The sequence below is a fragment of the Parambassis ranga genome, chromosome 24 (genome assembly GCF_900634625.1).
Source record: "Parambassis ranga chromosome 24, fParRan2.1, whole genome shotgun sequence".
Taxonomy (NCBI): Eukaryota; Metazoa; Chordata; class Actinopteri; family Ambassidae; genus Parambassis; species Parambassis ranga.
This window is the reverse complement of record NC_041043.1, coordinates 2,096,444-2,108,924: the sequence shown is the minus strand read 5'-3', so window position 1 is coordinate 2,108,924 and position 12,481 is coordinate 2,096,444. Positions and strand designations below refer to the sequence as shown.

The following is a 12,481-nucleotide window of genomic DNA, read 5'->3' as shown; positions in this document are numbered from 1 at the left end:
TTTCCATCATTCATGGGTAAACGTACTTGTTAAGAGTAACTATGGAGTTTCCAAAGCTATACGCTGCATTCACAGTGACTTTTATACATTAGTGCCAGTCATACATAGCTCACAGAGTGTATAAAGAGTATGTGCAGGATTATAAAGGACAAGTGTCAAGAGTTGCAGTTTCAAGGTCTTTTTACTATGTGGGTGTCTGTTTTCATTAGTCCTGTTGTGGGGGCATATGTCTGTGTAAACACTCATATTAATGGAGGCTATGTGTGTTATAGCCACAGTCAAAGAAATGCGAACAGGACAATGGTCAGGACACTGAATAGTTTTTGTAAATCAGCTTGCACCTTTAGGAGTTCTCTTTTGTAAAATGAACCTTGATTTGAGCAAAATCTCCAAAGGTCGCACACACAGATATTTTAATTAACCAGACTCACCTACATGTATTTTTTTAAGCTGCTTTTCCAGCTTTCTAATTAACAGGCTGCCTGTTCATAGGTACATGGATAATTACCGTAAATGCAACTGTTTCTTGTCTGTCTAACAGAACCTGTACACAGTCAGTTTCTCCAAGCCAGGATACATGGAGCTGCGTGGCCTGTCATTGGCAGTGGGCACGGAGATCAGCCTGTCATTCAGCACTCTGGCAGACACTGGGACCATACTGCTGGCAGTAGGCGGAGGGCCACCTCTCAGCCAGCAGGTCGATTTTAATCTGCTTTGTTTATATCAGGACCGCACACTGTAGTACTGTAGGAATATAATTAATGTGTTAGTTTTTCTGAAAATAGTCAAGGAATTAATGCTGAATTATAGAACCATGTTAAAGCTAACATGCAGGAGGTATATATATATATATATATATATATATAATATGTTTCTTACACAAGCGATGGATTAGAGTATAAGTGGGAGTAAGAGCAGCCTGCAGCAGAATATGTTCAGAAAAGTTTTAAGAGGTAGAGATAAAAACTCAAGGATCACCGTTTGAATAAGCAATTGATAGATAGAGGACAAATGCTACATAACACAGCATTAAAGAGCTCATGTTTAGTATAACTCAGTCTTCACCTTAGTTTTTCCTCAACTATCAAATCCCTCTGTACATCTTATTACCTTTTATAGAAATATTTGTTAACTCAGGAAATTTTAAAATCTTTTCACCACAGGCTCGAAACACAAACTTCTTCAGCTCCAAGAGGCGACGAAGACAGTCTGGAGAGGTGGGTTCAACTCACACTAATGTGCACCGAACGCTGCCCACTTTCCCTTAAGTGAATGGCGCTTACATAAGTGCATATTAATGAGATTTGCATTTGTTGGCAGCTTAGCTAATTGGATTGTGTTTTATCCAAAAATGCACATCCATTCACAGAACACACCAACACACACTGTAGCTGTCCACTGTACAGTAGCAATCTTTTTAGCTGACTATGCCACCACACACATAGAATCACACAAGTACCTGTACTCTAAGTGAATTAGGTTTCCATGAGTGCATATTAATGAGATTTGACTCTGTTGGCAACTACGCTGATTAGATTGTCTTGCAGCTTAAAAACACCCAGCGCGCACACAACATACTGATACACAAACACTCTGCATAAAATCCTCAGCATGTTATATGTGCAGCTACATGTATGTGTGTGTGCGTTTGTGTTGTTATGAGGACGTTGCTCAGAATTAAAAGTGTTTGTGTGAGAGGGAGAGAGAGGACAGAGGGTTACCTTTGGCTTATCCATCATCACTGGTTGTTGGGCGCATAAATCTATTTTTACTAACTACGCTGGCAGGCAGGCTGTGTGTGTGTGTGTACATGCATGTGTGTGCCTGTGTGCGTGTGTGTGGAGAAAGGTTAAGCGAGGTTAAAAACACCATCAACTCAACTTGGCCCTGACTAATGGCTGTTTTAGAGGAGTACAGAGCGATGGAGGGAGAGGGAAGGAGACAGGAGACAAAGGATGTAGGGATAGAGCTGGGAGATTTAGAGGTGAAAGGAAGGATAAAGACGAAAGAAAAAGAATGATACAAAGGGAAGGACGGGAGAAGATTAAACGATTGGAGGAGAAACGTAGACATTTGAAAGAGAAGAAGAGAAGATTAAAAAAAACAGGATTTTTAAATGATGGCTTGAAAACATAAATTGACAAGATTCACGACAATGAGACAAAGATGATCAGTGAATGATGATGGATGTAGGTTCTACTCGGTTTGGGCAAATGTAGAGAAAAACACCCCTTTATAAAATTTACTTTAAAACTTTAAAGGTTTTGTAATCACAGTATGTACAGTAAATGCTGCTGCCACTGAAGTACAGTGAGGAGATTAAGGAGCTACAAACGCTAAGCACACAGCCTTACAGGTGTGGTCTCACTCCTAACTTGACACCTAGGAAGACTTGGTCAGGTACCCTCTATTGCTGGTTACATCACTGAGTGCAGATGTTAGACTTGATGCCACAGCAAACTATAACCCGGAGGAAAAGCATGTTGCAGACTCTTGATTTATAAGCCAAACCTTGAGTGATGTGAAGTAAATGTTTCACTGGTGTAGTTTACAACCTGACCACAGCTTTAATATGTGCACCACAGTTCACAAACTACAACTAAAACTGGGACACGCAGGAAACTAAAATGCAATAACAAGTGCAAATTTGAAATAAGTCATGTAGACAATGTGTCTACAGGTCTTTTGTTTGCATGGCTGTATGTACACTTAATTTGTGTGTGTGTCTTTGAATGCATGTTAGCTTCTGCCAGTCAGGTCTCATGTTTTGCATATATTTGTATATATTCCCTTCATTGTACCTTTCTGTATAAAGAGAGTCTGCCTTTGTCTGTATGCATGACTTGTCTTCACACCTGTGTGTGTACATGCATGTGTGTGCGTGCTTTCGTATCTGTGTGTGAGATGGTGCTGCGAGAGCCATGTTGTAGCTACATCTCAGTTCAATTTGTCCCCGACCTCAAATTGAAATTCCATTTTCAGGTGGTAAATTGTCTCCCACTTCGCCCTCTGGCACACAGTGAATTAAAATTCAAATTAGCCTGACCCTGCACCACTGCTCTCTAGCACCTCTCTGTCTGTCTCACTCGGTCTCTCTCTCCTTGGCTATACCTCGCTCGCTGTTTTGCTCTCTGCCCTCTCATCTCTTCCCCCTATTATCCTCTCCTCTCTGTTCCTCTCATCTCTTGTTATCCTTTCCTCCCTGCCCCCCTGCTCTTATTTCCCCCAATTTCTCTCAGCATACCTCCTATCTCCCCCTACTCATCTCCCCTTTCCCCTTTGCCTTTTCTCTGTCTAATGCACAGTCGTCCCTCCTCCCTCTCTTCTGATCTGTCTCTTTTCCCTGTGTGTCCTTTCTTCATGCCTTCTCTTCTGTTCCTGACATTTATTGAAATGCGACATAGATGTAAACCCAAACATAACATAACTCAAAGCCCTTCTGCTGTGCATCAGCCTGAACTTTTCCTCTTATTTCTGTTCCTCTGGAGCTGTGTCCTGAGAGAGTTTTGAATCTACAGATCTTAACGTTAATAAACTTTATCTCCCACTCCTGCAGCCCTACCTCTCAGTCATGCTGAACAAAGGCTCTCTGGAGGTCTTGGTGTTTACGGGCAGCCACAGTCCGCGTCGTGTTGTCAGACGATCTGAGCAGGGAACACTGAATGATGGCAGAGAGCACTCGCTGCGCATAGAGAGGCTTCCTGGCAGGTTAGTGTGTGTATGGAGATTTGTCTTATGTTTCCCATAGTATGTTTGTTTTTTTTTTACCTCTGATGATGTTATTTCTTGTTTTCCATCAGGTCCTTTGCAGTCCAGCTGGATGAGGAGGCCAAGAGGGAGGCAGCGCTTCCCAACGATCAGCCAGTGGTCTTGCAGCGTATCTTCCTTGGTGGTATCCCGGCAGAAGTGGAGCAGACGTCCAACAGAGCCAACATCCCATTCCAGGGATGTATATGGAACCTGATGGTCAATGCTGTGTACGTAACGTTGCACTCTCTGTGTTTTATATTGTAACAATATGAGTATTAAATCTTGGCATCAGTACTAAAAGAAGTTTACAAAAAGTTCACAATTACACCAGACCTTCATTTGGCCATTGTGGGGTGAAAGAGTAGCCAAAATGATGGCATGATGTTGATGATGATGAAGATAAAGTTAGCAGCTCTCTCTGCCTGGACAGCAGTAATAGAGCTGTCCAACATCATAAACATGCTCATAACTCAAATTGCAGTACAGCCCCTCATTTCTGTGTTTGTTTATCTGCTGTTCACCTCATTTCACCTCGATCACCTACACCGCCCTGACACTGTAACCTCCACACAATCTGCCCGTGTCAGGGAGTCCTAATTGGTGGTGATTATTGTATTGATCACTGCATTTAGAAGGTTTTATCTAATTGGACATTCGTCTCTCAGTCTGTCAGATTTCTCCCAGCCTGTTTCATTTGAGAATGCTGAAATTGGCCAGTGCCCTAACCTCGCCCCACCACCTCTCCCACCTCTGCTACCCGAGGATGAGGAGCCTGAGAAGGAGAAGGAGGAGTCGAAGCCACTCAGTCCTCCACCGAGCCCCGCCCCTGTCACTCCACCTCCCGCTGTAAGTGACTCAAGTTAACACAGGAACACAAAAACACCAGCATTTCATTTCATTTATAAGATAAAACAATACAAACCAAATCTGTGAAGCACTCACAAAAGTACTCCACACAAACACACGTGTTCTCTGATGAAATGCAGCCATGGCCTGCCGTGTTAGCTTAGCGATTCATCATACAGCAGTTGTACAGACCATTAACTCTTCTTTATAGTCCCTTTAGCCTTGAGTCACTAAACTCCACCTCTGGCAGCCTGTCGTACGCTGCGGAGTCATTGCACTGTGCTAGGCTAACAGTGCATGCCATTTATGCTTTACGAGCTCACACTAGCCAAACACTCTGAGCTAACATTTAGCCACTATGCTAAGAAGCTGGCAGGCTGTGAGTTATTTATTTTATACACTTAGCACAGGATAGGTAAGATATACTTAATGTACATCTCACAGCAGCCATAGGTTATCAGTTACCCACTTAGCTGCTAAACTACAGTCTTTAAGCAACATTGATCATGAAGCACAGAACCAAAGTGCTATGCCAGCTTAGCTATAACTCTGTGGTTTGTTGCTTTATGGCCTGTAAGTTCGTCTGCTTTATGATATAGACTGCAGGCTGTGAGCAGCCAGTTCTCTGAAAAGGTACCACAGCTGTGACTGCAGTAATTTATCTGATTCCTTGTTTGGGTAAAGAGAGCTCCGGCATCTACAGTTTTCAAGCACATCTTGCCAGACTTCAAAAGAAATAGGAAGACAATTTTAAAAAGAATTTTTCAATCTTCAAAATGTTTTTTTTGTCTTTGGCTGCACCAGTGCTGATAAGTAGAATTGTACAGGTGCCTTTGCAAACCACAATAATATAATTGTACAACAGCAGTTTTTAAACATGAATATGCAAAGACTACAGTATACAGTGGAGCTCTGCATACAAGGTGCAGCATGGATTTTTCATCAGCAGTGAGAGGACCTTGTCAGAAACAGGAAGTAATCACAAGCACACTTCTGCCTCACAACATATTCTTTACTTGTGATTCTTCAACGAAGACGTACGAGAGGTTCTGTGATATCCACCAGGTCCCACAATGAAAAATAAGATGTGAATTTATCAGCTGCTTTGATCGACAGCATGTCAACTGACACTTACATTTAGATGTTATTGAAATAGCTGCAACATAAATAGATTATCACAGGACTTCTATGTTTATACGTTCCTTCTTTAGAGGAAACAAACTCTATGACATGTGTGGCACTAATCACTTCATCAAACTTCATGACATCATCGCCTGCCTTATGATGTCATCAAAACTGCTGCCATTCTTGCTGTCTGTGGCTGCCACTAATGTGCTTCATTCCTGCTCTCCCACTGCTGACCTGCAGGAGGCCACGCCCCCTGCCATGCCTGCTGCAGTAACACCGCCCACTAGTAAACCGGATCCCAGCGCAGACGTGGTACACACACACACACACACACACACACATACTGGTATTATTTAACCTAAGCATTATCTTTGAATAGATGTCCTGCTTAGTCAGTACAAGTTGTTCAGTCAAACAAAGCTGGAATACCTAGTGTTCAAACAGTTATTTGCTTAGTGGGGAAACAATAAAAACAAATCAAATTTTAACTCTTCTTAGGCTCCACCTCTACCATATGTCAAAATTATCTTTCTGGCTTTCCTGCATACTTCACCTCTAATGAGCTTCTCGCTGCAAGCTTATTCTTCAGCTGGTGACTGACCAGCAGTAGCAGCTGGGGTTAAGTGCTTTGCACAAGTCAGAGCCATCAGACTCACACCAGACTCACAGTGCAGGAAGTTCACACAGGACCTTTTAACTCACAAAGACCCAAATTTAGAAGAAAATTGTAAAACAAAACAAAAAATGACCTTTTAGATGTTGTCATAGGAGGCCTATGATGCATAAATCAGTATTTTTCACCTTTGTTTTCAGGGAAATGTAAAATTAGAACGTTGGGCCTGAAGAGTAGCACAAGTTCAATGATATCGCTCACATTGTGAGTGCATGTAAAGAACCAGCAAGGGTTATATTGAAGTATTTACTGATTATAAAGCCTCATAATAGTAGTCTTTCCATTACAGAATACAGATTACATGTCCTAAAATGTAATCTGTAATACATAACTCAATCTGTGTAATGTATTCTGAATACTTGGATTACTTACACATTGAATTGCATTGTAAGTGATTGAATGCAGCAATCATCCCCTGCTTACTACAAAGGATGATATCAGAATCAGAATGAGAATTACTTCATTTATCCCCAAGGGGGAATTCTTTAAAGTAAATTGTATGTTTATATAAAACATACAATAAAAACTGTCCAGATTGTTACAGCTGACTGCGTTCACATCAAAGCCACCATGCACTATGTGAAGCTGTCATATTGTTTATGGATTTGAAACTCCTTGTAGTGAGCAGTAAAGGAACATTGTTCAGGGTAAATTAAATGTTAAATGGGTCATGGCTGGAGTATTAAACATTTGTGGCTAAAGCTAATTACTACCAGAGGCCAAGAGAGCAGTTTCTCTGAAACTTGCAGTACAATTAAAAGCAGAGCGAGGGCTTCTTAGCACACACACATTCCTGACTAAATGACTTCAGATTCTATTGGTCTGACCTCCAACCAAAAACCTGAATGGAAGACCGTCTTCCTATTGTTAGCTTAATGGAAAGACGCAGAGGAGATGAGAGAAAGGGAGGGAAGAAGAGAAGGCTGAAAGAGGATGGAAGGCAGAAAAGAGAGAAAAGGTGCAGCCATGGAGGAAGAGAGGGAAAAAAGGCAGAGTCTTTCTGAGCAGAGCAGCACTCGCCTTTTGTTAGCTTAATGGAAAGATGGAGGAGAGGAAGCGCCAGAGGAATAAAAGGAGAGGGAAGGAAAGGGCTTCTGAGCAAGTGACGTTTCCCTTTTGTTAGAAAGGGGGAGAATAAGAAAGGGAAAGAAGAGGGAGGCTGAGGAGGGAGGAGCGGATATGAGGACAGAGCGCGATAAGAGGTGAGTGTCAGCTATAACAAAGCAAGGTCACGGTGTGGGGAATGTCTTCACTTGAAAGGGAACACGAGAGGATTGGAGATTGAGACACACATACACTCAACTCATCTCAGATCCACTCTCTCAATAAGTTGGTCTGGTAGTCACAGTGGAGGTATGCCAAGGCAGCATTCATACTTAGTATGTGAGACTGTACATGCAAAGGAGAAGGAAAGAGTGTCAGAACAAAGGTGGGAGGATAGGACTGTAAGGTCTGAGAGGAGCAGGGAAAAAAAGAGAAAATTCAAGCAAAGGAAAGAAGGAAAGGAAAAGAAATGAGGAGGATGTAAGAGAAGGGGGAGTAATAGATGTAATAAAAGTTCTCCAGGAGAAATCCCCAAAAAAGAAAAAGAAGAGATAAAATCCAGTAAAAGAAAAAAGGTGGAGTGGAAAATGGGGAAGTTTAAGCACAGGACAAGATTTCAGAGCACAGAGCAAAGAAAGGAAGATGAGGGCTTGTGGGGGAAATGAATCAGGAAGGGGAACAAAACAGTAAATGTAAAGAACACAACAGGAAGGAAAAGAGATGAAAGAGGAGAATAAAGGAGTGTGGATGCAGAGAAGGTACTGTAGCAGATGGGAGGACAGGAGGGAGACATGGAATGAAAGGAGGGCGGAAGACTTGGAGAAGTGGAAGAGGTTTAGGGCAGAGGAGGAATAAATCAGGCTGCTGGGAGAAGGGACAGATGCATTACAACAATGACATCTTGTGGACAGTGGTTAAACTGCACCCTGACAGGGCAGCATTACTTTCAATATTGACTCATCCAACATGTGTTTAATGTTCAGTATTTTTAAACCTGATCTCTGTTTGGTGACCCGCTGTATGCAGCCTGCCCTTCAGAAGCAGAGAGCCTATTAGTGTGATTGGCATGTCTTCCACCTGGATGTTAAGGTTCCTGTTGACAAGAGGCAACGGGAGCAGTGTGCTGAGACTCTGTCAGCGGAACTGACACGTTATGTCCAATCTGCAGGATTCATGTGCATCAGCTGTGGCCCCAACGGTGCTCGAGCAGGCCTATCAGTTTGGACTGACCAGGAACAGCCACATGAGCTTTGACTTTGATGACACCAAAGTCAGAGAGAGGTAGGTTCAAAACATCATCTTTTTATTCTTCTAGCAATTGTATGTTATTGTCATAAATGGTTCTACAGACCTTTTATAGCAATCCGATTATATACTTAATACTTCATTTTAATACTTAATACTGTCCACTACAGTAGGCATAATTAACACTGTGTGGATTTGGATAATAATTTAAATATTAACCCATCACTCTCCACATGTAACTATGCTTCATGTTGTTTTTAATTATCTTAATGTTGAATGTAAAATCTTACAAGTATTCCTGAGGCTATGCAGTAAATATTTGCCTCTAAAATGCAGTGAAAATGCAGAATGTGTGTATGTGTTTTCCTAGATCCAAACAGCTCTAAATAAATAAAATGAGAGCAGATGGTGTGAGTGATGGTTCAGACAGGCAATACACAGGTGTACACCAGGTCATAATCTTCTGTATAAATAATAGTGTGTTCAGGAAAATGGACATGTTGACTGGACCAACCCTCAAAACAACCTTTCTGTTCCACAAACTGACAGACAGCAGAGTGATAGACACAGAAGCAAAGTTCACACCTCTGTGAACATATCAGGTATTTATAGTATGGGCAGGTTCCCTCAGCCGCAGCCTGCTGTCCACTACATCATCATTTTGAGTATCTGTTAGCACTGGAAAACAGTCTCATGATGGATCATTTGTGGTAGCTCAAAACTTCACCGGCAGTAATAATTTACACTACACTGTACTGAATACACAGCTGCACTGTTAGCATTTAGCTTGGAACACATACTGATGTTAGGGAAGTGTAACCCTGCCATCAACAAACAGATGGACTCACAGTGTAGTGGAGATCTTCTGTGGTGTCACACCTGCCCTGCCATCAGTGTAGCAACAACAAAAAAGAGACTATCCACACAGTTACTGTCCAGCAACTGAGTGCAGAGAAAAAAACCTGAAAACATAAAAACAAAATGTTTCTGATGCAATAAATAAAGAAACTTAGGAGCAGAAAGAGATGACAAGGGCAGCCTCAGCACATGGTCTAAATGTAATCAGCATGAACAGGTTGGTGTAGTTACCCACACTGCCAGAAGGGGGAGACAGAATCTGGTATTGTATAGTCCCACCACTCATCACAGTGTTTTGTGTGTGTGTGTGTCTCAGGCTGATTTTGGAGTTTGAGCTGAGGACACAGGAAGAGTCTGGTCTTGTTCTCTACATGGCGAGAATCAACCATGCAGACTTTGTCAGCATACAGGTAATGAATGATTGATTGAGTTCCTTACTTTTTCCTAATTAGTTACTGCCTTCAGAAAGGTAATATATAAAACTGTTCCAGTTTATATGTACAAAGAGTGTGCCTCTAAGCCCCACAACTGCTTGTTCTATCTCCATGTTGAGCTTTGGTCTGTCTGTCTGTGTGTAGATCAAAGACGGTCAGGTTTGTCTGGGTTATGATCTCGGTCATGGAAACATATCTGGCTGCGTTCCATTCTCCATCAATGATGGGAACTGGCACAAGGTAGGACACATTCACAGTCACTGTTATTCATGAGTTCATAGTGTCCTTTGCAGAATGATCTGATCTGTCCCCTTAAATTCTCATCACCCCGCATACAGGTGCTGCTTTTTACAGGACTTGTGTATGTTTAGCACAGAAACCCTTCACATTTCTCTGGTTGTTACACTGTTAGACCATTGAATCAATTGTTTTAAAAAGCAGTGCTTGAAGGCCTGAAAAGCAGCCGAAGTGAAATGATTGATGTTCAATGTCCTCTTAGATCCGTGTGAGCCGTGTCAAGCAGAGAGGCCTGCTTGTAGTGGACGGGCTGTACAGTAAACAGATGAACAGTCCCAAGAAGGTATGTTTTCTGATGTGTGTTTTTGTTGTTTTTAAAAGACTGCTGCATGAACTAAAGGTCTCCTTTTCACCAGGCTGACCTGTTAGACGTGGTGGGGATGCTGTATGTTGGTGGATTGCCACAAAACTACATAACCAAGAGGATAGGACCGGTAAACACATACAAAAACCATTAAAAGTCAACAGTGTCAGTTCAGTTCATGAAACTCTTCCTCTGCTCACAGATTCTCTACAGTATCAATGGATGCATTCGTAACTTAAAGATGGTTGGCAGTCCTGTCAGCACAAAGCCAGCCACCACAGGCAAGTGTTCGTCTCAGACACACTCACACACACATTAGCTGAACTTAAACAATAACTGCTTCTCTACCCGTAGGTCGTCCTGGTGCTGTCATTGAAGACTTTATGTTGAACATGGCCTCACCCAACTCCAGTCACATGGTTGGAAGATGTTTTGTTGCTACTGAGACAGGAACCTACTTTGAAGGCTCTGGCTACCTGAAAGCAGGTGAGAGGACACACCTTGCAACAACAACCACACCAACAATGCAACAATGCAGTAAAATAACCATCTCTGTCTGTCCAGTGTCTTCCTATAGAGTCGGCTTAGATGTGACAGTAGCATTAGAGTTCCGGACCAGCAGAACCAACGGAGTGCTGTTGGCCGTCAGTAACCAAGCTAATGACGGACTGGGTCTGGAGATCGTCCAGGGGAAGGTACACAACAAGGAACAACTAAACAAAAACATGTTTTTGCTATTTAGAAGAGTCAGTTTCAAAGTTTTCTGTCTGAGTTTTAGTCCGTGTATTCTCTGTCGTTCCCACGTTCCTTCTAGCTGCTCTTCCATGTTGATAATGGAGCAGGACGAATCACAGCGGAGCACATGCCCAAGGGCAAGGGATTCTGTGACGGCCAGTGGCACACCATCACTGCCAACAAGCTTCGTCACAGGGTGGAGCTGGTGGTCGACGGGAAGCAGAGCCAAGCAGAGAGTCCTAGTCCACGCTCCAACACCTGTGACACCAATGACCCCATCTATGTCGGAGGGTTTCCTGGTATGATTACACTCCCATACTGCAGAGTATTGGCCATGCATGAATTGATATTCACACTGTGTTTGTCTTCCAGTTGGAGTTCATCAGGCAGCTCTCACTACCAGCAGATCCTTCAGAGGGTGTATGAGGAACCTGAAGATCACCAAGGCTTCTAAAACCATGGATGTGCACTTCAACAAGGCTCTGGAAATGAAGGGGGTCCAGCCTCTCTCCTGTCCTGCTGTAGCTGCCTAACTGCTACATTTGTGTCCCAAAAAAACATTTACCCACCTACTACTCAGATCTAAGCTGAGGCAATGATCTGTCCTCCTGTGGTTAATACAGCAGTGCCAGCAAGACAGATGTTTACATTTGCGTGTCTGAGCAAAATGACAGACAAATTAAAAATCTTTTCTGCTCTTGTGGCCACCAAACAACAATTAATTGTAACTATTGAAAATCCCCCACATGCCTAATACCACCTCTTTATATGTTAACATGAAGTCAGCTTTGAGGTCCCTTTTTAAAGAGGCAGACCAGAGTCCTGCTGAAGTGTTGTTTAAAATACTCAAACTGAACTGGGAAAAAATATGCCATGTATACATGTGTGTGTTTCTTCAGTGTTTGTCCTTCAGAAACCTTGTTCCTCATATTTAGTTACACATTTTGTTGATATGAAAAAGAACACAGTATACAGTGGAACAACAAATATAAAATGGCATCATCTTATGGAACATTTAGCTGTCAAAATGATGAAATGACACAAGCTGCAGCTCATGCTTGCTTTTCAGAAATATTGACGGTACAAGGTTTCTGCAGGATGTTGTTCTCTGCATGGTGTGGCTGAAAAAACTGATGTTTCTTCAAATATATTCTTGACTGCATCACA

General features: G+C 42.4%; 1 protein-coding gene across 6 annotated transcripts in view; it reads left to right on the top strand.

Moving 5' to 3' along the window:
* lama2 (laminin, alpha 2) overlaps nt 1-12,481 on the top strand; it is a 129,587-nt gene extending 117,106 nt beyond the window's left edge. For 5 of the 6 annotated variants that reach the window (XM_028397103.1, XM_028397104.1, XM_028397102.1 and 2 more), the window contains 16 exons: nt 542-697; nt 1,164-1,217; nt 3,557-3,708; nt 3,801-3,977; nt 4,416-4,596; nt 5,965-6,036; nt 8,610-8,722; nt 9,861-9,954; nt 10,123-10,218; nt 10,478-10,558; nt 10,632-10,709; nt 10,782-10,860; nt 10,934-11,065; nt 11,144-11,274; nt 11,394-11,613; nt 11,687-12,481. In XM_028397103.1, the coding sequence (XP_028252904.1) occupies nt 542-697; nt 1,164-1,217; nt 3,557-3,708; nt 3,801-3,977; nt 4,416-4,596; nt 5,965-6,036; nt 8,610-8,722; nt 9,861-9,954; nt 10,123-10,218; nt 10,478-10,558; nt 10,632-10,709; nt 10,782-10,860; nt 10,934-11,065; nt 11,144-11,274; nt 11,394-11,613; nt 11,687-11,847 (1,977 nt within the window). In that variant the 3' untranslated portion in view covers nt 11,848-12,481. The remainder of the gene's footprint in view (nt 1-541; nt 698-1,163; nt 1,218-3,556; nt 3,709-3,800; nt 3,978-4,415; nt 4,597-5,964; nt 6,037-8,609; nt 8,723-9,860; nt 9,955-10,122; nt 10,219-10,477; nt 10,559-10,631; nt 10,710-10,781; nt 10,861-10,933; nt 11,066-11,143; nt 11,275-11,393; nt 11,614-11,686) is intronic. The other variant, XM_028397101.1, reaches the window with a different exon arrangement.